The 25,942-nt window shown below is 35.9% G+C and overlaps 1 protein-coding gene across 1 annotated transcript in view; it reads left to right on the top strand.

The window, feature by feature from the left end:
- ME1 (malic enzyme 1) overlaps positions 1-25,942 on the top strand; it is a 197,732-nt gene that overhangs the window by 76,465 nt on the left and 95,325 nt on the right. The window contains exons 5-6 of the mRNA XM_066358939.1: positions 2,078-2,239; positions 8,621-8,724. Of these exons, the coding sequence (XP_066215036.1) occupies positions 2,078-2,239; positions 8,621-8,724 (266 nt within the window). The remainder of the gene's footprint in view (positions 1-2,077; positions 2,240-8,620; positions 8,725-25,942) is intronic.

The raw sequence follows: 25,942 nt of genomic DNA on the forward strand, positions 1-25,942 counted from the left end.
TAAAATAATGCTTATTTAATATATATTTGAAGTATTTGGACTTTGAAATTTGGCTTTAATTTAATTTAAAAAGCGAAGTTGTAGTTTTCTGCAGCATTTGTTTATCTTTCTTATCTTAAATCGAAGCCAACTAACCCAATGGTATCAAGTTGCCTCTTCCAAAATGGCTGAACATGTCGACTATTTGCAATTAGACATGGAAATTTTAACAAAGATGTATGGAATCTGTAAAATGTGCCAAAATAATTTTTACTCACCTCTCAAATGTATTATATTTACTTTTAAGGAAGTTAAGAGCTGCATCATATAGGTGAACAGAAAATTAAATAAAAATATTTTAAAAATATATTTTCAAATATGTTCTCAATGTAGTATGGTGGGAAAACACTGTACTAAGAGTTAACATACATGGATCCATTTAACATACATGGATCCTGGTTCTATAATATTAAGCATATGAATCACCTTAGGCAAATTATTTCAGTTCTCTGATCTTCAGTTTCCTAATTTATAAACTAAGAGAATGGACTGAATGCACTCTAAAGTCTCCTTCCAAAATGCTGTGACTCTCTACATTAGTCCTGATGATAATAGAACTATTAATAGCTTTTTTTTTTTTGAGAATTTGTAATGTATCAAGGTATTGTGGTAGTTCTTTGTATATCATGATCTCATTTTATTGAGTTATCAAGCTATTCAATTAACTAATATTTATTGATTTTTACTATGTGTCACATGCTATGCTACGTGGTAGTGTACAGTCGTGAGCAAAACAGAGCTGGCTTCTGATTTGATTCAGCTGCTCTGAAAAGGATATTTGTTATTTCCATTTTGCAAATAAGAGACAGACGCTTTAATTCATCAGTTTATTCAAGGTCAGATAACTGTCATTTTCCAAGCCTGCATGAATATCGATTTTGCTTAAATTTACATAATGGCTATGAATCACAGAATAAAGAAATGAGATATATTAGTTTTAATGAAGGTACTAGATTACATAGCATTAAAATCTCTATATGGTTAAAATGTATATTTCATAAAAATACTGTTCATACAAATTAGGGGATATTTTATCACTTCATATTCATTTTGAAATAACCCCTAATTTTTGTGAGCAGTATATTTAAGGTGATTAGAAATAAACTAAACAAAATTCATTACATCTACTGAAAGGCTGTCAGGTAAGAAAAGTAGCAGATTGTATTGGGCATATGTCAAAGATGGTAGAATAATATCAAGTGGTTATATAGAAATAAAGAGGATAGGTCAACATTGTTGTGAAAATAGGCCGGTGGTGCTTGGGTGCATGAACCAAAGATCTAACCTTTGGGGCTTCTCTGCTATTACGCATTAGTTAACTAATTGTCCTCAAAGTGGATGTGACTAGTTTTAAAGCTGCTATTTCTCTTCAGTTCCCTGTTTGAGCTCCTATTTTCCTACATTCTTCCCACTGCCCCTCTTGATTGAAGACGGAGTTTTGGGCTTTTTAACTCTTTATGTGCATACCCTCTCTTCTTTTTTTGACAACCAAGTTAATCTTATGTTTATTTTTAACAAAACATAAAATGTATATATCAAATTTATTTCTTCTTCTGCCAGGCGGTGGCAAAGTGGATAGAGCATCAGACTGGGACGCACAGGACCCAGGTTTGAGACCCTGAGGTTGCAAGCTTGAGCATGGGCTCCTCTGGTTTGAGCAAAGCTCACCAGCTTGGACCCAAGCTCGCTGGCTTGAGCAGGGGTCACTCGGTTTGCTGTAGCCCCACAGTCAAGGCACATATGAGAAAGCAATCAATGAACAACTAAGGTGTCGCACCGAAAAATTGATGCTTCTCTTCTCTTTCCCTTCCTGTCTGTTTGTCCCTATCTATCCCTCTCTCTGACTCTCTCTCTGTCTCTGTCAAAAAAAAAAATTATTTCTTTTCCCCACTCTTCCACACATATGATTACATAAAATCTTTTCTATGTATAGTCAATTTATGTTTTGACAGGTTAGTATTTCAATACTATTTCATTAGTATTAACTTCAGAAACGGAGACCAGGAACTGTGCCCCAGGATTTTTCTTTTTCCTCTAGGCTATTGTGGTGACCGATGGAGAGCGTATTCTTGGCTTGGGAGACCTTGGTTGTAATGGAATGGGCATCCCTGTGGGTAAACTGGCTCTGTATACAGCTTGTGGAGGGATGAATCCTCAAGAATGTCTGCCTGTCACTCTGGACGTGGGAACAGAAAATGAGGTAAACCATTTAAGTACCTAAGAAAACTATTCACTTTTAAAGAAAAAGCACAATTCTTCTATTTTTAGCTTATTGCAGGAACCTTATTTAAATTGTTTCTGACTGGTTCTCCTTCGCTCTTTAAACCTGTCCCTTAACTCTTACAAAAAAATTATTTTCTCTTTTCATTTTCCCTTCTTTATAATGTCATTACTCTTTTACCAGCTTCTTGAGTGTCTGTTATCCTTTGATGAGTATTTATACCATTATTCTATAGAGTATATGTTTTACTTTAGACAATCATAGTTTCTTTTTAAAAAAAATACTGCTTTCATACTACCGAGTAACTAATTCCAAAGTGTTTAAATTTAATCAGTCTGAAATCTTCTTGTTCTAAAAGTCTGTGGTTTGGAGTTTAGTGTTTCTCATCCTGCAACAATATTTTAGAATCTTAAAGGCATATATCAAATAGTATATATTTTTGCTTCTCCTTTATTGCTAATATTTAGGATTACATGGGGTGAAAGGTGCTAGAAATTAAAGATAGAGTTTTCTGAAATAGAGAGGAAAGATGACGATCAGTTAAGGATACACTTTTTAAAAGTTACATACAAATTGCAGACATAGGTCCAATATAGATTCATCATCAAGTAAGACTTTGACACTTTAAATAAATATGTGTATTTTATAGTTTTTTTTCTTATTCCCTATAACAATTTAAGATATAATTTTTGGCCTGCTAATAATGTTATAATAGTAACTTGAACAGTGTTTATGTTCTTTTTCCTTTTTTTTTTTTTGTATTTTCCCGAAGCGAGAAGTAGGGAGGCAGAGAGACAGACTCCCACATGTGCCTAATCGGGATCCACCCAGCATGCCCACTAGGGGGCAATGCTCTGCCATCTGGGGCATTGCTCCGTTGCAACTGGAGCCATTCTAGCACCTGAGGGGGAGGCCATGGAGGCATCCTCAGCGCCTGTGCCAACTTTGCTCCAGTGGAGCCTTGGCTGCTGGAAGGGAGAGAGAGAAAGGAAGGGGGAGGGTGGAGAAGTAGATGGGTGCTTCTCCTGTGTGCCCTGGCCAGGAATAGAACCTGGGACTTCCACACGCCCAGCGTTACTCTACTACTGAGCCAACTGTCCAGGGCCTGTTTATGTTCTTTTTATATTTAACTTTCTATAAGTACATCGGTGCTCATTACCTTTCATAAAGGATATGTTACGATAAAAACACATTGCTTGTCTGGCATTTTCTTTTTCAATACCAATAGAAGTGACTTAGAAATGACCAAAGCCTATTTCTTAAAACAATTATTCAAAAATTGAGTATATAGCTTGAACATTAAGATTTCTTCTTTATTCTTCCATATATTTTAAAACATTCCTCTGTGATAAATCACATTGAAATCAATTTTAATAAGCACAAAATCTGTAGACCATCTTAGAAATTCTAGAAAGAGATGAAGAAGAGTAAAGAGTGATAAAACAGACATGCAGAAATTTAAGAATTCCGTTTTAAACTTGGGCCTTTTATTAAGATTATCTATATAATGTGGACACAGAAAAAATTGTACCTTAGTGAAACCATAACACTGAGACTGTTGCACTGATAGATTGTATGAGTTATATGAAATATTTGATTTTCTGAAGGTGGATCTTAAAATTGTCAAATATGCTAGTTGTCTTGAATTTTCTTGCATTATGTCCATTTAGTAGTCCTTTCTTCTTTTGTATTCGCTGCCTTTGTGTTCCATTTCTGCCCCTCAGCCTCTCAGCCTGCAAAATCCACCTGTCTATTATCCAGCTTCTTATTTTTCTCTTCTGTAGATCCAGATTTTTAAATTCTTTTTCCATTAAAAATACCTGGTGCTTATTATATTTCAAAGTTTTTGAGCTGCTAAATTAGAAAGTAATCTTATAATTTAAATGAATCTATTGTTAAAATGCTATGTATTATTTCTAGATACTTTTGATTACTGCCAGTGGACTGCTGGAGACTTTGGGGGGGGGGGTTGAGTGGTGGAATTTTATTTTATTTTATTATTCTTAAGTGAGAAGTAGGAAGGCAGAGAGACAAACTCCCCCATAAGCCCTGATGGGAATCCATCCAGCAAGCCTCGTATGGGGCAATGCCTATCTGGGACCATTGTTCTGTTGCTTGGCGATCAAGCTATTTTAGCACCTGAGGCAAGGCCATGGAGCCATCCTCTGCGCTTGGGACCAACTTGCTCTAACCGATCCATGGCCGTGGGAGGAGAAGAGAGAGATAGAGAGAAAGGAGAAGGGGAGGGGAGATGAAGGAGATGGTTGCTTCTTCGGTTTGTCCTTACCACAGGAATCGAACGCAAGAGTTCCACACGCTGGCTGGGCTGATGCTCTACCCTGAGCCAACCAGCCAGGGACTGAGTGGTGGAATTTTAACTCTTTGACAGGTCACTGGATAATATCTTTTTAGCCTGAGAGACCTTCCTGAAACTCTTCAAGGAGTTTTTATATAGATTTAATTGAGTTAGATAAATTTTGAGCACCTACTATCTGTCAAGACCTAAGTGAAGGCTTGATAATATCAAAGTAAACAAATGATCTGAATGTAGAAGAGGAGACACGTATATAATAGCTTCAACATGCACTAAACGTTTTGACAGGGACACTTGACAAACCATTAAGGACAGTTAGCAAACTATTTCTCTGCCAGTTTCAATATACTTTTAGTCTCTAATGTATATTTCTGTTATCTGCTTGTAACTTATCTTTTTCTAAAATCATACTTAAGAAATTTAATGGTGAAAATATATATTATAAATGATCAGCTAGAAATCTTGTTCTAAAAAGAGAGTAAATTAATTTGTTCCTTTAGTTTAACTATACCTGAAGTTAGCTGAACTACCAAGTTTGAGGGCATAGTCCCAAGACTGCTCTCACTGATGACATCAACTGCAAATTGGGAGAGTTTCCCAAAGCACTCTCTGGCTTTATAAAACTAGAAGGACATACAGATCTCACTGAAAGTTATTATGAGCACAATTAAGTTGTATTACAGGGATAGGATACATATTAAAATCAGCCAAAGGAAGTGATGCATAGGGCAGGGTCTTAGAGGTTTTGAATGTGAAGCTTCTATTTTACTCTCTTTGTGAGGTCAAAATATATTATCTTCCAGTGTTGAAGTGTGAGATTGAAATGTGCTCCAGTGTTCAAAAATTTTTTTGGATTTCATTACCTAGACATGATTGATTGATTGCCATGTGAACTCAGCCTCTGATTTGACTGATACCACATGAGACCCCAGGTCCTCCACCCCAAATCACATGGTTAATTTTTCTGTTATAGCCAGCCTCCCCCCTGTGACTATTAGTTGTGGTGCCTAGGCAACTAGGTAAAATGGTTAGGCCTTATCCAAAATAGTTGAATGCATGTGAACCATGTCACCAGAGTCCATGCAAACAGTAGGCAAAAATATGAGGCAAACACACAAAAAGAAAAATGGTCTAAATTTTAATGTTAAGTAGAATTCAGTTTCAAACTCAGATAAGATTATGGGTTTGAATATTCCAGATTTTCAGAAAAGGGAGCTCCTGTACTCTAATAACTGTTCCAGAGAATATTAAAATTGACAGCTTCACATTTCATTTTATGCAAAGAACCTACTTTTGATATCCAAACCTGATAAAAAAAAATAGCACAGAATAAGAAACTGCTAATTAGTCTTCTGTTTACCCATGTTCCCAGCTTCATCACTTACAGATTGTGACATCTTGAAAAAGTTATTTAATTCTTCTGTGTTTCAGTTGCTGGTGTAAAATGAGTTCCTATCTCATAGAGCTGTCATGATTTAATGCACTTAGACTGTTTAGACTTGTGTCTGGCATTTTGTAAGCACTTAGTAAAGGTTAGCTTATGTTAATGTAGCTAACATAAGAGAACCACCAACTTAAACAATGAGTAAGATGCTTGGGACGGCTTGGCCTTTTTCCATATAGATTCTCCTTCACAAGTCATTCATACTCCAAATATGCTCCTTCATCTTAGGTTTCCAAAAGTTTCATTTCAATAACAACAGTAGTCCCAGAGTTCAGGATCCTGTCATCTAATCTAAATCAGGTCTAGATGCAAATGAAGCTTCTTGTGTTTTGCTCCTTTTTGTGGGTCTTCTTCTTTGTTCCCACCTATTAAACTAACAGTAAGACAGGGTCAGAATAACCACAATAAACATCCCCATTCAGAATGGGAGGAATAGGAATTACATGGCTCTAAATGGTTCGTAGCAATTTTGAATTCCTCTTTGGACACATGTTGCCAGGCCACCTACTTGGGGGATAGGCAGTGGTTTTGGGAAAGAGTCTAGTTCTCTTGCCTCAGAGTGGTTCTGTATTCACTCTTAGGCTTCTGGCTCTGCTCTCTGGGCTCTGGCTCTGTCCTCTCAGGTATCCTTCATTTTCCATAGGAAATGGCTGCATCACAGCTAGATAGCTTTCTCAGCCTGCTTCCTTCTTGTGGAATGTTGGGGACCCAACAAAGCATTTTCATTTTGAAGGGTCTCTGTCCCAAGTAATCCAAGTAGTACTGCACACCTTAGAAATTTTTAAGGTTTTCTATGTATCAGATTATAGTCTACTCTATTATTAAAGGCCCCACTCACAATTATTTTCAAAACGGACCTTTTCCCTACATTGGTGGATGAATCAGAGAACCGTGGGATAAGTTCTTTTTATCTAGACATGATGGTCTATTGGGCTCTACTTTAAATCATTGAGATATATATAAAGATTTTATTTATTCTTTTTAGAGAGGGGGAGGTGGTGGAGGAGCAGGAAGCATTAACTCTCATATCTGCCTTGACCGGGCAAGCCCGGGGGTTTCAAACTGGGGACTTCAACATTCCAGGTTGATGGTTTATCTTCTGCGCCACCACAGGTCAGGCTAGATATATTTTTTATAGTTGTTACAATAACACACTTAATTTGATATTTGACTGCAGCCCATATTTTACTTTGGAAATCTTTTACAAGTCTTGTATCCTCTGTATTTTCTTTAATTTTGCTCAAATACTGAACTTTTTTTTTATTAGCTCATCTCTGCTTTAACTGTCTTACAGCTATGAAGCCAATTTACACATTCAGCATTCTGCCTAAAAATCTCATTAGCAAGATTTGCAAGTTCATTAGGTATACATTTTGTCTATTCTAAGTTTCTGAAGATGACAATTTTGTCAATTGTTTCACTATTACATAAAATAGATTGCCATTTTTTTTCCAGTCTGCAAAAGCAGCTAGTCTTTTTAAATTTCTTTTAGCAATATTTTATTGTCTTCAGTGTACAAGGCTTACATATTAAGTATATTCCTATAGATTTGAGTTTTGGGATTCTATTATAAATGGAGTTGTGTATTTTACTTCATTTTCAGTTGTTCATTGGTAGTGCATGGATGCATTTAGTTTGTTTCTAGTGAATTTTTGTTGTATATTCCTTAGTATATCCATATACATAATCATATATATACAAATAAAAACAGTTTATTTCTTCCTTTCTAATCTGTTTTCCTATTCTTTTTATTTTTCTTGCCTTATTGTAATAGCTCGAGTCTTCAGTATAGTATTGAATAGAAGTGTTGAGAGTAAATATCCTTGTTTTCAATTTCAGGGAAATAACATTTAATCTTTTCCTGTTAAATATATTATTAGCTGTGGGTTTTTCACAGATACCTTTTATTAAGTTGAGGAAATTTCTTTCTGTTCCTAGTGTCCTGGGAAATTTTGTTGTGAATGGGTATATTTTACCATATATAAATTATACCTCAATTAAAAATTGATTTAATAAAACAGTAATATTGCATGTAGTAAAACTTGAAAAGAACAATATTGTCTCACATATATCAGAGTTTTAAAAAACTGTGAAGTTTAAGAAAAACTTTAGTCATGACTAAAAAATTTATTTTTTTCATTAGTCAACTATAATATTACTAGTATAATCAAAATGTTGGTTGAGTATTTTGCTTTCAGAAGCAAGAAAAAAAAAGACAGAAATTCCTAACTTTTTATTTCCTAAACTAATTTAATACTTCAGAACTCAGTATTATTTTTTCTATGTGATAAACTTCGCCTGTAAAATCTGAATTGAGCTTTTCTCATTAACACCACTGAGAGGTTTTAATTAATTCCTTTTATTCTTGCCAGAATAAGACAGAATATTTTTAATGTGCAGTAATTATTTTTCTTATTTAGCATATAAAACTAGATATATTCTATATAACACTAAATATTAACTGTGTAGGTTGCTTCTTAGTCAGGTTTTTAAGATTTTATTTCTGTTTCTATCCTTATTATATAGATGAGGAAACTGAGGCTCACAACAACTGAATGACTTGCCTTTAGTTTTTATAGCTCTGTTAACTTTTTTTAAATAGGAGTTACTTAAAGATCCTTTGTACATTGGACTACGGCAGAGAAGAGTGAGAGGTCCTGAATACGATCGTTTTTTGGATGAATTTATGGAAGCAGTTTCTTCCAAGTATGTATAATATTTATTTCATCTATATTAGACTTGAATTTCAAAACTTTAAAGATAACCCAACATAATAAAGTATGAAAATGTCCAAGTTTTTACCTGTATGTTTAATAATGAGAGGTGATGTGAATAAAATACACATACATATATCCTCATAGCTATTAGTGGCCAACTGATAATTTCATGTGTTTTCCCCTAAAAGATTATCTCTGTTGCTATTAGTAAGAGAAGATACTTTTCTCTTACAATTATTGGAAGTCTATATTTTGTTTCTGGTTACTAATAACATCTGATCTCTGATTGTCTTTTTGGGTGTATTTGACCCTTTTGTGGTAGGAAAAGCAGAGTAAGAAGTAAGCAAGGTCTAGAATGGAGCAAGAACTGGGATATCCAGTCGCAATCCATGAATCTCTGGTTAAAAATACAGTATCGTATTAAAGTGCAGTACTCTGTTTCACCTAATCTAGATGGTATTGGGCCAAGTACAACCATAAAATTTTCCAGTTTCTTTCTTTCAAAGAAGAGACGTCTATCATAATTTAGTAATATATTCTGGGGAAATTTTGTCACACTAACAGGCATCCCTTTTGTTACTGTATAGCCACAGAAACTGTGTACTAGTTAAAAATATATATGTTGCCTTGGTTTTTCATAGAAATAAACTCATCACTAGAATCAACTGTAACTAGAGACATACTTCTGGTTTCTTTTTATTATAAGGTTTAATTTTAAGAAGTTGTATCCAATAGCAGAAAGTACTTTCACCAGCTTGCACAATATTTAGAATGAACTGAATCTTTCTTTATCTAAGGTTTTAATGTAGAATGTATTTTTCAATTAGTATGGATTGCTTTTTAAAAACCCATGTCTGATTTATTATTGTTATTACTTATTAACATGTTTAATTAAACTGTACTTGTTCATAGAAATAGTTGAGAAACTCTGCAGTTTAAGTTCAAAATTGCTTTAGTACAGTTAAATGCTAGTAGTTTTTCATATTTAATTTTAAATTCCTTACTCTAAAACTTATGTAAGGTTTTGAAATTGTCTATAACTTCTCAGGTAACAATGTCAATCAAGAGATTATGTAGAAAATATCATGAGGAGAATGAAAATCTCTATGTATTTTTTTTTTTTTTTTTGTATTTTTCTGAAGCTGGAAACGGGGAGAGACAGTCAGACAGACTCCTGCATGCGCCCGACCGGGATCCACCCAGCACACCCACCAGGGGCGACGCTCTGCCCACCAGGGGGCGATGCTCTGGCCCCTCTGGGGCGTCGCTCTGCCGTGACCAGAGCCACTCTAGCGCCTGGGGCAGAGGCCAAGGAGCCATCCCCAGTGCCTGGGCCATCTTTGCTCCAATGGAGCCTCGCTGCGGGAGGGGAAGAGAGAGACAGAGAGGAAGGAGGGGGGGGGTGGAGAAGTAAATGGGCGCTTCTCCTATGCGCCCTGGCGGGCAATCGAACTCGGGTCCCCCTCACACCAGGCTGACGCTCTACCACTGAGCCAACCAGCCAGGGCTCTATGTATTTGTTTTTTGTGTGTATATATAAAGTCTAACTTTATATAGACATCTTCAATATATTTACAAAGGATATGTTAAACAACTTATGAATGTAACATGTATGGCCTATATACTTAAATGACATTGTAATAAAAATAATTTTATTTGGAATCAATGAAAAGCATACTGGAGAAAATGAGATATGAGCTAATTTAGAATGTGCTGTTTCAATATAGAATAAAAAATTTTTAAATGCTGAATTGAGGGGTTATCTAAGATTTTTGATAAGGAAATGGGAATTGACAAGAGTCAACATAATTTTTATTTTTATTTTTTTAAATTTTATTTTTTTAATGGGGTGACATCAATAAATCAGGGTACATATATTCAAAGAAAGTTCAGGTTATCTTGTCATTCAATTATGTTGCATACCCATCACCCAAAGTCAGATTGTCCTCTGTCACCTTCTGTCTAGTTTTCTTTGTGCCCCTCCCCTTCCCCCTTTCCCTCTCCCTCTCTTCCCACCCCCCTTAACCACCACACTCTTATCAATGTCTGTTAGTCTCGCTTTTATATCCCACCTACGTATGGAATAATGTAGTCCCTGTTTTTTTCTGATTTACTTATTTCACTTCGTATAATGTTATCAAGATCCCACCATTTTGCTGTAAATGATCCGATGTCATCATTTCTTATGGCTGAGTAGTATTCCATAGTGTATATGTGCCACATCTTCTTTATCCAGTCATCTATAGTCAACATAATTTTAAGTGTAACAAGTTCCTATAAATCATGAATTAACTTCTGGGCTCTGCCCAGAGAAAAATCCCAAAGGTTTTTCAAAACTACTTCCTTGCATGACACTGCTTTGGAAATATTTCCAAAAGTGAAATCAACACTCCCCAATCATTTTGTAAAGTACTTCTGAAGATAAGCCTCAAATTGTTTTAGAAGGCAATATAAGTTAAATCCAAGTGGAAAATGATTGTTGCAAGTTGGGTTACCTGGAAATCAGATTCTGGGGAATTATTAAAGATTGGGTGTTTTTTTTTTTGAATCAAACCCTTTGGAGGGAAAGGGACAGAGACAAGAGGGGATAAAAGGAGAAGTCAGGCTGCAATATGGACTCATCATCAGATTTGGATAACTTCATTGGACCACCCTGAATGCATTTTACTTCCTTGAAAGAACAGCATTTCTGGCCCTGGCCAGTTGGCTCAGCGGTAGAGAGTCAGCCTGACATGCAGGAGTCCCGGGTTCGATTCCAGGCCAGGGCACACAGGAGAGGCGCCCATTTGCTTCTCCACCCCTCCCCCTCTCCTTCCTCTCTGTCTCTCTCGTCCCCTCCTGCAGCGAGGCTCCATTGGAGCAAAGATGGCCCGGGTGCTGAGGATGGCTATGTAGCCTCTGTCTCAGGCTCTAGAATGGCTCTGGATGCAACAGAGCAACGCCCCAGAGGGGCAGAGCATCGCCCCCTGGTGGGCATGCTGGTGGATCCCGGTCGGGTGCATGCGGGAGTCTGTCTGACTGCCTCCCCGTTTCCAGCTTCGGAAAAATGAAAAATGGAAAAAAAAAAAAAAAAAAAAGAAAAAAAGAGCAGCATTTCTGCCAGTCTCTAGCTCCCCACCCCCAATTAATACTATGTTGGGTGTTTTATTTATTTATTTACTCTCGTGAGGATTAGGGTGAGGCTGTGTCAAATTCTTCCTCTTGAATTTCTCCACAATTATAGTTCTTACCTCAAAGGCCAAAGACTTGATACAGGTGCTGTGGCACTAACCAAATATGTCAGTTCTGACTATAGATTTGGGGACTTAGGAAATCATCACCAAGTGAGTCTGTGTCCCAATGAACCCCTTTATGTGCTAGACATTGACTAGAACTCCACTTAATACTGGCCTCCTCATGCTTCTTTCTTTTTTCTTTTAAAGTCTTATTTTATTATTTATTTATTTATTTATTTATTTATTTATTTATTTATTTATTTATTTGAGAGAGACAGGAATATCGAGCTGCTCTTGTATGTGTCCTGACTGGGAAAACGATTTGGCAGCCTCTACACTCCAAGAGGATGCTCCAACCAACTGAGCTATCCAGACAGGGTTTAATTTTTATTGATTTTTTAGAAAGACAGTGAGAGGGGAGAGGGAAGGGAAGCATTTGTTGTTCCACTTAGTTGCGCATTTTTTGGTTGCTTCCTATATGTGCCCTGACTGGGGACTGAACCCATAACTTGTTGTTTTGGGAGGACGCTTTAACCAACTTCTAACTGGCCAGTGCTTCCATATGCTTTTAATGAGAAAGGACAGCACATTGATGCTTAAGAGCCGGTATCACTGTCAACTTGGTGCCTTCTAAATGTTTGGGTATGTCTTTTTTTTTTTTTTTAATTATTTTTTAAAGATTTTCTTCATTTTAGAGAGAAGAGAGAGAGAGAAGGGGGGTGGAGCAAGAAGCATCAAGTCCCATTGTGCCTCGATCAGGGAAGCCCAGGGTTTCAAACTGGCTACCTCAGAGTTGCAGGTTGAGGCTTTATCCACTGCGCCACCACAGGTCAGGCATGTTTGCGTATTTCTGTGTCCACAATAGGACTCCTGATCTTCTACCCCACCCTGCCCCGCTGCAGGACTTCTCATCTCAGTCCAGTCATCCCTCCCCATATCGCCGTTCACTTTTCACAGTCTCACTGTATTGCGGATTTTAAAATTGCATATATCTAATTTTGTATCATGGATTTTTCACTATATCATGGGATTTTGCGATATATAGGTATTTTTATATATTTATTTTAATTATTTTTACACTAAAATAAGCATTTTTAGCCTAAAAAATTAAAAAAATATTGAAATATATTAAAAGAATATTAAATCAAAATAAAATACGTATAGTATGATATATTCACTGGAGAGTACCCATATAGAATTTTATGTGTTGTTAAAATTACGTAGGTTTAAGAGTGTAGAGAGTGTTTAAGAGCATAGTAAGTGTTTATAAGAGTGTGGAAAAGGTTTATGAGAGTGTGGGGAGGGTTTATAAAGCCTTAAATATAAATAAATGATAAAATAAATATAAGGTCTCTACTTTGCAGATTTTCACCTATTGCAGGGGAATCTGGAACCTAATTCCCATGATAGACGATGGACCACTAATGACATCCACCTTCTTCTTGTTTTTGAGACTAAAATCATTGCATTTGTCACTCTATACCCATATTGCCTATAAAATGTGTTAGTCTTGACTTCAAAATATATCCAAACTGTAACTATTTCTCATTGCCTGTATTATTTCCCTTATTTGAATTTCTTTTCCCTGATTATTATAGTAATCTCCTAACTAGTTTGACTGCTTCCTCTCTTGACCTTTAGCCTGTATTCAACACAAAAGCTAAAATGATTCTAAGGTAATTTCTCAGCCCAGAATCCTACAATGGCATACCATTTTATTCAGGACAAAAACAAGCCCTTGCAATAGCAAAAAAGGCCCTGGACCACCTGACTCCCTGTTACCTTTCTCACCTGTTTCCTACTAGTTTGCCCCTTGCTTACTTTGTTCTAGCCACACTGGCCTATTTGCTCTTTTTCACATTCAAGCCAGGCATGCTAATGACTCAAGGTTTATTGTTTCTTCTACTTAGAATCCTCCCTATCCTCTGACCTATTTTCCACAGGGCTAGCTCTCTCACCTCCTTTAAAAGGACTTCAAATATCACTTTCTCAATGAAACCTTCCTTGACCAACCTATTTAAAATTGTACCCCCAATACATTTTTCTTTTTCTCTTTATTAATATCTGACATATTTATTTTTGGTTTACATTCATGTACTGTAAATTTCCAGAAAGCAGGGAATTTTTTTCTCTGCTTCACTGCCATATCCCTGGTTTCTAAAATATTAAATTTAACAGGGTGGCACTGATTAGTAAGACTATATGTGTGTATGTATATATATATATACACACACACACACACACCTTATTGACCAATAAGGTTTCAGGTAAACATTTCTATAGCATTGGAACTATTGGTTTTGTTGTATACCCATTACCCGAATTCAAATCATTTTCTGTTACCTTTTATTTGTCCCTCTTTACACCCTTCCCCGACCCCTCCCTGACATTCTCCTACGCCATGCCACACAGTTTCTCCCCAGGTAACCACTTAATTTTAATCTATGTCCATGAGTCTCAGTTTTTTATCCCACTTATGGGTGAAATCATACAGTTCTTAGCTTTTCCTGATTTACTTATTTCACTCAGTAAGTATAATGTTCTCAAGGTCATTCCATGTTGTCATAATTGTCAGTTTCTTTTGCTCTGCAGAAGCTTTTTAGTTTGATATAGTTCCATTAATTTATTTTTGCCTTTACTTCCCTTGCCTTTGGGGTCAAATTCACTAATTGTTCTCTATGGCCAAGGTCCATGAATTTAGTACCTATGTTTTCTTTTATGTAATTTAATGTTTCAGATCTTATATTTAGGTCTTTGATCCATTTTGAATTAATTTTTGTGCAGGGGGAAAAACTGTAGTCAAGTTTCATTCTTTTGCATGTGGTTTTCCAATTTTCCCAGCACCATTTATTGAAGAGGCTTTCCTTTTTCCATTGTGTGTTTTTGGCTCCTTTGTCGAAGAATTTTTGTCCATATATATGTGGTTTTATTTCTGGGCTCTTAATTCTGTTCCGTTGATCTGTATGTCTGTTTTTCTGCCAGTACCAGGCTGTTTGATTATTGTAGTTTTATAGTATAATTTGAAGACAGGTAGTGTGATACCTCTGGCTTTATTCTTCTTCTTCGGGATTGCTTTGGCTATTCAGGGTTTTATATGATTCCATATGAACCTGGTGATTTTTTTGTTCTACTTCTTTTAAAAGTGACATTGAGATTTTGATGGGGATTGCATTAAATTTGTATTGCTTTGGGTAATGTGGCCATTTATTTTAACTATGTTGATTCTTCCAATCCATAAACATAGAATATTTTTCTATTTCGTTGTATCTTTTTCAATATTTGTAGTAATGTTTTGTAGTTTTTAGTATATAAGTTCTTCACAACCTTTGTTAAATTTATTTCTAGGTATTTGATTTATTTTTTGTTGCAAATGTAAAAGAAATTTTTTTGAGTTCATTTTCCAAAGTTTTATTGTTGGCATATAGGAAAGTAGTAGAACTTTGTATATTAATTTTGTATCCTGTGACTTTACTGTATTGGTTTATTGTTTCTAATAGTTTTTTGTGGAGTCCTTGGGGTTTTCTGTATACAGGGTCATGTCATCTGCAAAAAGTGACACCTTTACTTCTTCTTTCCCAATATGGATGCCTGTTATTTCTTTCTCTTGCCCAATCGCTCTGGCTAAAACTTCTAGAAATATTGATATGTTGAATAAGAGTGGAGAGAGTGAAAAGACTTGTCTTGTTTCTGATTTTAGAGGAAAAAACATTTTTTCACCATTTAGTGTGATATTAGTTGATGGTTTGTCATATGGCCTTTATTATGTTGAGTAACTTTTTTTGTATTCTGATTTTATTGAATATTTTAAAAATAAAGGGTTGTATCTTATCGAATGCCTTTTCTGCATCTATTGATAGGATCATATGATTTTTGTTCTTTGTTTTGATGATGTGGTATATTACATTGATTGATTTCCATATATTGGACCATATTTGTGCTCCTGGAATGAATCACTTGGTTGTGATGTTTAATTTTTTTTAATGTGTTGTTGTATTTTATTTGCTAGTATTTTGTTTATGATCTTTGCATCTGTATTCATTAGAGATATTGGTCTGTAGTTTTCTTTTTTTGTGTTGTCTTTGCCAGGTTTTGGTATCAGGGTTATGTTGGCCTCATAAAATGTGTTAGGGAGTATTGCTTCTTTTTCTGTTTTTTGGAAGACTTTACAAGGGTAGGTACCAAATCTTTATTGAATGTTTGGTAGAATTCACTAGTACAATCATCTGGTCCTGGACTTTTGTTTTTGGGGAGCTTTTTGGGGGGGGGTATTTTTCCAAAGTGAGAAGAGGGGAGGTAGACAGGCAGACTCCCGCATGCGCCCAACTGGGATCCACCTGGCATGCCCACTAGGGGGTGATGCTCTGCCCATCTGGGGCGTTTCTCTGTGACCGGAGCCATTCTAGTGCATGAGGCGGAGATCATGGAGCCATCCTCAGTGCCCAGGACAACTTTGCTTCAGTGGAGCCTTGGCTGCAGCAGAGGAAGTGAGAGAGAGAGAGAAAGGAGAGGGAGAAGGGTGAAGAAGCAGATGAATGCTTTTTTTGTATGCCCTGGCTGGAAATTGAACCTTGGATTTCCAAACACTGGGCTGATGCTCTGTCACTGAGCCAACTGGCCAGGGCTTTGGGTAGGTTTTGGTAGTTGTTTTTACTTCCTGCCTGCTTATAGGTCTATTTAGGTTTTTCTCTTCTTATGACTCAGTCTAAAAAGATTGTGTAGTTCTAGGAATTTATTCATTTTTTCTAGGTTGTTGAATTTGGTAACATATAATCTTTGATAGTATTCTACTATAGTCCTTTGTGTGTCTATGATGTCTGTGGTAATTTCTCCTCTTCTGCTTCTGATTTTGTTTATATTAGTCCTTCCTCCTTTTTCCTTAGTGTGTCTAGCCAATGGTCTGTGGATTTTATTGATCATTTTACAGAAACAGTTCTTTGTTGCATTAATTTTTTCTATAGTTTTTTTTTGTTAGTTTGTTCTCTGTTTCATTTAGTTCTACTCTGATTTTTACTATTTCCTTTCTTCTGCTGACTTTGGTCTTTTTTTTTCTAGTTTCTTCAGCTGTGCTGTTAGGTTGTTTACTTGGGCTCTCTCTTGTTTCTTTATATAAGCCAGTAGTGATATAAGCCTTAGTACTGCTTTTGCTGCATCCCAGAAATTTTGGTCATGTTGTCATTTTTTTTTGTCTCTAAATATCTTTTGATCTTTGCTTTTATTTCTTCTTTTACCCATTCATTTTTTAGAAGTATATTCTTTAATTTCCACATTTTTGTGGGTTTCTTTACTTTCGTTTCGCAGTTGAATACTAAATGCAAAGCCTTATGGTCAGAGAATATGTGTGGTAAAATTTCAATATTCCTGAATTTGTTAATGTTAGTTTTGTGGTCCAACATATGGTCTATTCTTGAGAATGTTCCCTGCACACTCCAGAAGAATGTATAATCTGATGTTTTGGAACAAAATGTCCTATAATTTTAGATCTACAGTGGTACCTTGAGATATGAGCAGACCAACATATGAATTTCTTTTAAGATAAGAGCTGTGACTTGGTCCATATTTTTGTTCAAGATCCGAGTGAAATTCCTAGATACGAGTTGTGATTCGGGAAGCTGCCGCTAGTTTTTGTGGTTTCATTTTAAGTAAAGAAAGTGCAGTTTTAGTTTTGTTTAAAGTAAAGAAAATGCAGTTTTAGTTTACATTTAGTGTTAAGAAAGTGCAGTTTTAGTTTACATGTCTATAGTGCCTGCATCCCTTCCTCCCTCTCTCCTCCTGCGCCGTTCACCTCTATTAGCTGCACTTGTCTGGTCTCCAAGGTAAGAATACAGTACTAAATAACACTTTTTTCTTTTATTTCATATATTTTTTTATGCATTGGTAAAGTATACATGTGTATTTGTTAATTAAAAACATGACTTTTTTCATAATTTATGATGGTTTGGGGATGTTTCACAGGGCTAGAATGGATTAAATCTATTTCAGTTATTTTAAAAGGGAGAAATTTGTTTGATATATGAGTTGACTGACTTAATGAGCTCGGTTACAGAACGAATTAAATTTGTATCTCAAGGTACCACTGTATTATGTTCATTTGGTCCTGTGAGTCATTTAAGGCTGATATTTCTCTATTGATTTTCTATTTGGATGATTTATCTAAAGCCATCAATTATGTGTTGAGATCCCCATGTATGATCATGTTTTTGTCTGCTTCTATTTTTAGAACAATTAGTAAATGTCTTAAATATTTCAGTGCGCCCAGTTTGGTGCATATTTATTAAAAAGTGTTATGCCTTCTTTTTTCTTTTCTTTTCTTTTTTTTTTTTTTTTGATTTTTCTGAAGTGAGAACTGGGGAGGCAGAGAGACAGACTCCTGTATGCACCCAACTGGGATCCACCTGGCAAACCCACTAGGGGGTGATGTTCTACCCATCTGGGGCATTGCTCCATTGCAACTGGAGCCATTCTAGTGCCTGAGGTGGAGGCCAGGGAGCCATGGAGTCATCCTCAGTGCCTGAACTTTGGCTGCTGGAGAGGAAGAGAGAGATAGAAAGAAAGGAGAGGGGGAAGGGTGAAAAAGCAGATGGGCGCTTCTCCTGTATGTCCTGGCTAGGAATTGAACCCAGGACATCCACATGTCAGGCCGACACTCTACTGCTGAGTCAACTGGCCAAGGCCTGTTATGTCTTCTTGATGTAGTCTCCCCATTATCATTATGAAACATTCATCTTTGTCTCTGGTTACCTTTGTTTTCTTGAAATCAATATTATCAGATATGAGTATGGTGACACCTACTTTTCTTTGAATATTATGTGGTTGGATAATTGTTTTTCAGCCTTTCACGTTATATCTACTTTTGCCCCTGCAGCTTAGATGTGTCTCTTGAAAGAACATATGTTTGGGATTTGCTTTTTGATCCAGTCTGTTACTCTGTGCCTCTTTACTGGTGAGTTTAGTTTATGTACATTTAGGGTAATTACTGACACTTGAGGATTTCATATAGCCATTTTATGTTTAGTTTTCTGGTAGCTCTGTGTTTTGTTTGATTCTTCTCTTTTGTATTTCTGTCAGTTATTTTTGTTTGGTGGTACTCCATACTTCTTTTTCCTGTTTCTTCTTTTTTTAACCTGTGTATGTCAATAGTGGATTTTTTGTAGGTGGTTAGGTTATTAAGAGAAAAATTGTCATAGGTACATGAGTCCTTTGTCTAATGAGTGCTTCTGCATGCCATTCTCCTTTGCTACTGCTAATCTTTATCCTCTCCCCATTTATGTTATTGTCACAGATTATCCCTGTTTTTATCATGACCTTATTGGAGATTTTACTTGTTGTTTTGGTCTTCGTGTCTGTCTGGTCAAATAACCTCTTTGAGTATTGCCTGCAATGGGGGTTTTCTGGTGATAAATTCCCTCAGCTGTGTATATCTGTAAAAGTTTTTATTTCTCCTTCATATTTGAAGGATAACTTTGATGGATATAGTATTCTTAGCTTGTAATTCCTCCCTTTCAGTACTTTGAATGTTTGAGTCCATGATTTTCTGGCTTGTAGAGTTTTTGCTGAGAAGTCTAATAATAACCTAACAGGCTTTCCTTTATATGTTATGTTCTTCTTTTTCCTAGCTGCCTTGAGGATTCTTTTTTTTTCACTGATTGCTGATAATTTTATCATGATGTGCCTTGAGGTAGGTCTATTAGGGTTGTGGTAACTAAGTGTTCCGGTTGCTTCTTGGATATAAGGCACTAACTCTTCCCTTAGGCTTGGGAAATTCTCATCAATTATTTGTTTGAATAGGCTCTCCATTCCCTCCTCCCTCTCTTCTTCTTCTGATGTACCCATTATTCTTATATTAATCTTTTTGATTGAGTCAAGCAATTTTTGCTGAACTCTCAGTTTTTTAAATTTGTGAATATCTCTCTTCTTCTCTCTTTAGCATCTATAGTTGCTTGTCTTCAGGTTCACTCATTCTTTCCTTTATCTGGCTTGTTCTATTAGCTAAACTTTCTAACTCAGTCTTCAATTCATATATTGAGTTCTTCATCTCTGTTTCTAAAGTTTCAATCTCCCTTTTGACCTCATTAAGTTGCAAATGGTGTTTTCTTGCATCTTGTTGAGTATTGTCAGAACTTCAATTTTGAATTTTCTATTATTTAACTCCAAGGTTTCCATTTGATTCAGATTTTTTTTTTTGTGGAGATTTTTTACTTTCTTTCTGAAGTACTTCTCTGTGTTGTGTAGCCATGGTATTTGATTTCTTCTTTCTTGATGGCATTTGAGAATGGTATTGTTAAGAACCCTAACAAAAAAAACAACTAAAAAAATGAAAAATTAATATAAAAAAAGAATAGAAAATATAAATTCAAGAAATTAGGACAAATGCAAAAGAAAAACTACCGAAACAAGGATTGAAATCCCCCTAAATAAAAACAAACAAAACACCTACAAAAAATAAGAATAAAGAATATAATAAATTAAAGAAAATGAAAATCAAAAGAGAAAATAGATAAAAGGAATAGTGGGGAAAAAAGATAAAAATGAAAAGGAAAAATGAATGTTGGTTTTGAGAGGTTACTATTTTCTTACAGTAGTTGTGGCTGAATTACAATCTTTAGTTCTGTGAAATTCCTTGCATGTCCTCCACTGAGATATTGCTGTCATAATGCTGTAGGCAGGGCGTAAGTTGCAATGGTGGGTAGGGTGTGTTGTTGGGTTTTCTGGCTTTGGCTTTCCAACTTAAAGGCCATGGTGATCTCAGGCTTCGAGGCACTCCTTTCCCCATCTCAACAGATCAGGGCACCAGACATAGAGCACCTCTCTTCTTTAGGGGAGAGAGTGGATTGGAGAGCTAGCTGTGGGGAGTCTGTCTTTGCTGTTCTATATACCTATGAGGTGAGGAAGGTGGGATCAGTGAGGCTTGGGAGCTCTTTAGTTTTTCTTGTCTCTACTGAGTGCAGGCTGCAGGCAGACCATGGGAACACTCTCCATGACCCTGTGCTCTGGCCACTTTGATTTTTCTCCCCCTCTGCACCTCTATCTCACTGCTCCCCTTGGCAGAAGGAGACCCAGACACTTTGGGTTTCTTTCTCTGTACTTCTCAGACAAAACCCAGAGAGCCCAAGCTTCCCTCTTCCCTGTGTTCTGGCATTGAAGAAAAACCCAGTCATTCCATTCTGTCTCTTTCTCAGCTCCCACCACGAATGTGTTTTCTGACCCCCCCCCCCCTTCAACATGTGCCACCTTTAGTCCATTCAGTACAGAGATCTTTCAGGTACACCTGCAAGCCCTGCTGGGGTTCCTTCACTGCATTATAATTGTTCAGTTTGTTGAAATTTCAAGGGGAGAGATCAGTAGTATCTCTCATGCCACCATTACTCTGACCCAGCCAAATCCATAGTTTTTTTTAAAATGCCAGCCATTTCTATTTACATCTTTCTCTTCACTGTTTTTCAAATGTATGAAAAAGTTAGGTCATATAATAATTAGGAACCTACAAGTATATGTTATGTGTATGTATGTGTGAATATATATACAGTTATATTCACTAAAGTATTTAAGGTGGACATATACTTTAACGTTTTCATGTTAGTTTTGCCCATTTCTCAGCCTAACATTGGATGACTTGGAGGTAGAAGTCAAATACACTGTCTCTTTCTGCATGTGGTTTATAATTCATTGCCTTTAGGTGCTTTTTTTTTCCCTAATCTTATATTATTCTAATCATTCTAATTTCATTAATTCAACTTTTATTAATTCAAAATTTCTTTAATGTAGTTGTACATTTTTTACACTTGTTTTATTCAATTTGTATGAATCTTATGAAATGTATTATTCATTTGCTCTATTTTCCTTATTACAAAGTGAGTTATTTCAGAAAAAGAATTTTATTATAAGGGATACTTTCTTCTGACCATGCCACATTATACTGTAGCACATAGTGAGTATAAAGTAATTACCACTGATAGCATTACTTAAACATAGAATCTAACCTTTATGAAGCTACAATGACATACAACTGAAGCAAAGGTAGTTCTCTAATGTAAACTAGAAAAACACTGTTTTTCAAATAAAGTGGCTCTGCTTATAACAAACTAAATGTTTGAGTTTTAATCACATACATACATTTATGTTAGAATTTATATTTTCTCCAAAGAAGAGTATCTTAATAAACTTCTATTGTATTCATTATTACCTATCATATTCTCTTTGAATCAACAAACATCTTGATAAGAGAAATTTCTTAATATTTTATCTGAATTTTTAAAGCTAAATTATATTTATTAAAGATACTAATTTTAGTAAGAAAGTAATCTATATAGTATGCTTTTTTTCTGTCTCTTCTTTGTCTATTCTCTCGATTTTCACATAGCAAGATAAAGTCCATTTTTTAAAAAGCTTGTATCTTGTTATATTTCATGTATATGTACCATATGAATAAGTTAGAAAATAAGAATAAATGTATCTGCTCATTCCTAATATTAAAAAAGGAAACTGCATAAATTTACTTAGTTATATTCAGAGATCAATCTATAAACAAAAGCAAAAAACACTATCAGTAGCAATGTCTTGTGGGTTAAAATAAGTTCCTTTGTTCAATTTTTTTCCTTGCCTCCTTAGTTTATATGTATTTATAAACAAAGGTGAAGAGGGTGTACACATATGAAAGTAGTTTAGTTCTTATTTTTAAAGACTCTCCTATGGTTGGTTTGATGGAAGAATGGTTTAAATATATATAAATATATTTAAACCAATACAATATATATATATTGTATTTTTTAAGTTGGAAATGGGGAGGCAGTCAGACAGACTCCCACATGCGCCTGATCAGGATCCACCCAGCATGCCCACCAGGGGGCAATGCTCCGCCCATCTGGGGCGCTGCTCTGTTGCAACCAGAGCCATTCTAGCACCTGAGGCAGAGGCCACAGAGCCATCCTCAGTGCCTGGGCCAACTTTCCTCCAATGGAGCCTTGGCTGCAGGAGGGGAAGAGAGAGACAGAGAGGAAGGAGAGGAGGAGGGGTGGAGAAGCAGATGGGCGCCTCTCCTGTGTGCCCTGGCTGGGGATCGAACCCGGGACTCCTGCACACCAGGCCGACGCTCTACCACTGAGCCAACCGGCCAGGGCCTAAAACCTAATTTTTAATTAATTGTTAAACTAGATTGGGCTGCTCAAATGGAAGACACACAAGAGAATGTGAGTGGATTGGTAAAAATCTTTCACTGTACTAGAAAATTAAAGTTTAAACATGCCCTACTTTTGATGAGTTCTTATCATCATTTTTATGTAGAAAGTGGAGCCATATGGATGTGGTGAGTGATGAATACCTAATTTTCTCAAGTCTGATAAACAGATTATCTCCTGATGGGCTAGAAATATTGAAGTCAGCATGTTACATAAAGTAATCTAACTATATTTAATGTAAGATGGTAGTAAATATTTTTTGAGCTGATAGATTTCAAAGTCCCATTACTTAAAGCTGTAAGAAAATTTATGTAAAATTTGTTGCTATCAGGACATAAGAACAAAATGATCATTCATATTTCCAATATGATCATATTCTAACTTAGTTTTTCATCATTTGATTGTTTTTATTTCACAAATTATAACAGTCCAGGATTAACACAGCATGCAGTGATTTTGGTTTAATCATAATGGAGTGATTAATTCTTCAGACTTTTTTTGTGGCATCCACAGATGGTGACCCATTTTTTTTTATCTTCAGTCCAAATAAAACTATATCCTATAGTATAGATAGTAAAGATTGCCAGATATGTGAATAGAAACAAACTAAGCAACTGTTTAATTTATTGTTAACCAATATGCTTAGATTGGGATATGTAGAAATTCAAATAGAAAAAAAGGCTCAATCACATTGAGCACATGTTGGAATGGTGTTCCCTGGGGTAGTCTGTATCTTGAGAGACCTCATAGATGACATTTCTTACTGCATGGAGTTCACTATGGTTTGGGATCTGATTCTCAGTTCAAGAAGGTCAGAAATTTGATGGTGTCGGTGTACAAAGCCCATATCCCAAGAACATGTGTTAAGTAAAACCTGCACTTTTAAGTCAACCCTTGGCTCCATTAACTACTCCATTTGCAACCTTGGGAAAGTTACTTACCTTCCCTAAGGCTTTGTTTCTCATCTGAAAAGCAATGTGAAAAATAGTAACAGTACCTACTTCATAGGGTTGTTGTGACAATTGAGATTACACATTAAAAAACAAAATTACTTTTGTTAAGTGCTAAAAACAGTAACTAATTTTTTCCCTGGAAGGATGACGAGGGCCAGTAATTTAATTAAAAGTTATTGGCTGGTGCCTGCCTGGTGGTGGCACAGTGGATAGAGCATTGACCTGGGATGCTGAAGTTTCAGGTTCAAAACTCCGAGGTTGCTGGCTTTAGCATGAGCTCATCCAGGCTTGAGCGCGGGGTCTCTGGCTTGAGCATGGGATCTTTGACATGATTGCATAGTTGCTGGCTTGAGCAAGGGGTCACTGGCTCAGCTGGAGCTCCGTAGTCAAGGCACATATGAGAAGCAATCAATGAACAACTAAAGTGCTGCAACTATGAGTTGATGCTTCTCATCTCTCTTCCTGTCTGTCTCTCTCTTTTTTCACAAAAATAAACAAATAATTTTGTTGGCTGGAAAATTTGGGTTAATATTAGAATATTTAATAATTGGAATTATCAAAAAATAAAATAATGTGTATAAAAGTACTTACCACAGTGCTTTCACATAAAAGCCTATCAGTTGTTATTCTTGGTTGTTTTTGTTGTTAATATTATTTGTAACCTTTCTGTCACTCTAAGTGCATGGGCATATGTGCTTATTTAATGATTTCTGCCTTAAGTGGGAAGACAGATTGGAATTAATTATTTTGTAAAGTGTTCTAACTTTAGGATTCTATTAAAGTACAAAAGAAGTTATATTTCATTTAAACATTCTTGGCTGATCTGTATCATAAAATTCAGTGATTCAGTGATAATTGTGGTCATTATGAGTAAGTTGAAAATGTTTGATCATCACATATGTAGTTGACCCAGAGGAATAAATTTCTCAATCAAAACTTTAAATTACTTTGTTTTGCATAAACTTTAGCTTTTTCTTGTTTTTCCCAAAGTTTATTTCATTATGAGTACAAGAGACAAGGTGGTTAATTGAAGAGAAAAAAAAATTCACAAAAAGTTTTTACTTGCTTTGTATTATATTCCCTATTCATTAACATATTCATTGTATAGTCAACTTTAAAGCAGGTTCATGGTGAATATTCTTCAACACAAGATTATAAAAAGATACTAAAAACTATTGAATTAACTTGCAAAGATTAAAAATGATACATGGACTTATGTAAGCCATGTATGCCAATCAACTAGTCCAGTTCTTTACTCTCTCTTTCTTTTTAAAAAATCTGCTTTTTAAAAAATATGATCCCCCAATATTTTCAATGACTTTTATCCTAAGAACAGATTCATCACCTAATCCATGAAGATAGTTCGTCTGTCATGTCCTTGATCAACGCCTTGACTCCATTTCTGTAACCATAACCCAACTTCCCTAGACCTTACCACTTTATATCTTTATCACTATACAGAACCCTTCAGTAACTTCTAGTTTCTTTTGTATTCTAGTTATAAATCTTCAAGAACTTATCTTTATCCCTTTATTAACTGTTTTCAATTCGACATATAAATCCCTTTCTGATCTGCCCCATGCACTCTGCCTTTTTCTCTTGCCACCCTCCAGCCCGCTGTGTACCCTTTGTATAGTAGTCCCCCCATCTGCAGTTATGCTTTCTTTGTTTTGTTACCCACAATTAATTGTAGTGCAGAACTATTAAGTGGAATGTTTTAGAAATAATGAACTCATAGTTTTAAACTTTGCACTATTCTGAGTGGTGTGAGGAAATCTCGGGCCATCCCTCTCCATCTTGCCTGGGGCAGGAATCATCCCTTTGTCCTGTGTCTCCACACTGTATATGCGCCCTGCCCATTAATGTAC

Source organism: Saccopteryx leptura, chromosome 1 (genome assembly GCF_036850995.1).
Source record: "Saccopteryx leptura isolate mSacLep1 chromosome 1, mSacLep1_pri_phased_curated, whole genome shotgun sequence".
Taxonomy (NCBI): Eukaryota; Metazoa; Chordata; class Mammalia; order Chiroptera; family Emballonuridae; genus Saccopteryx; species Saccopteryx leptura.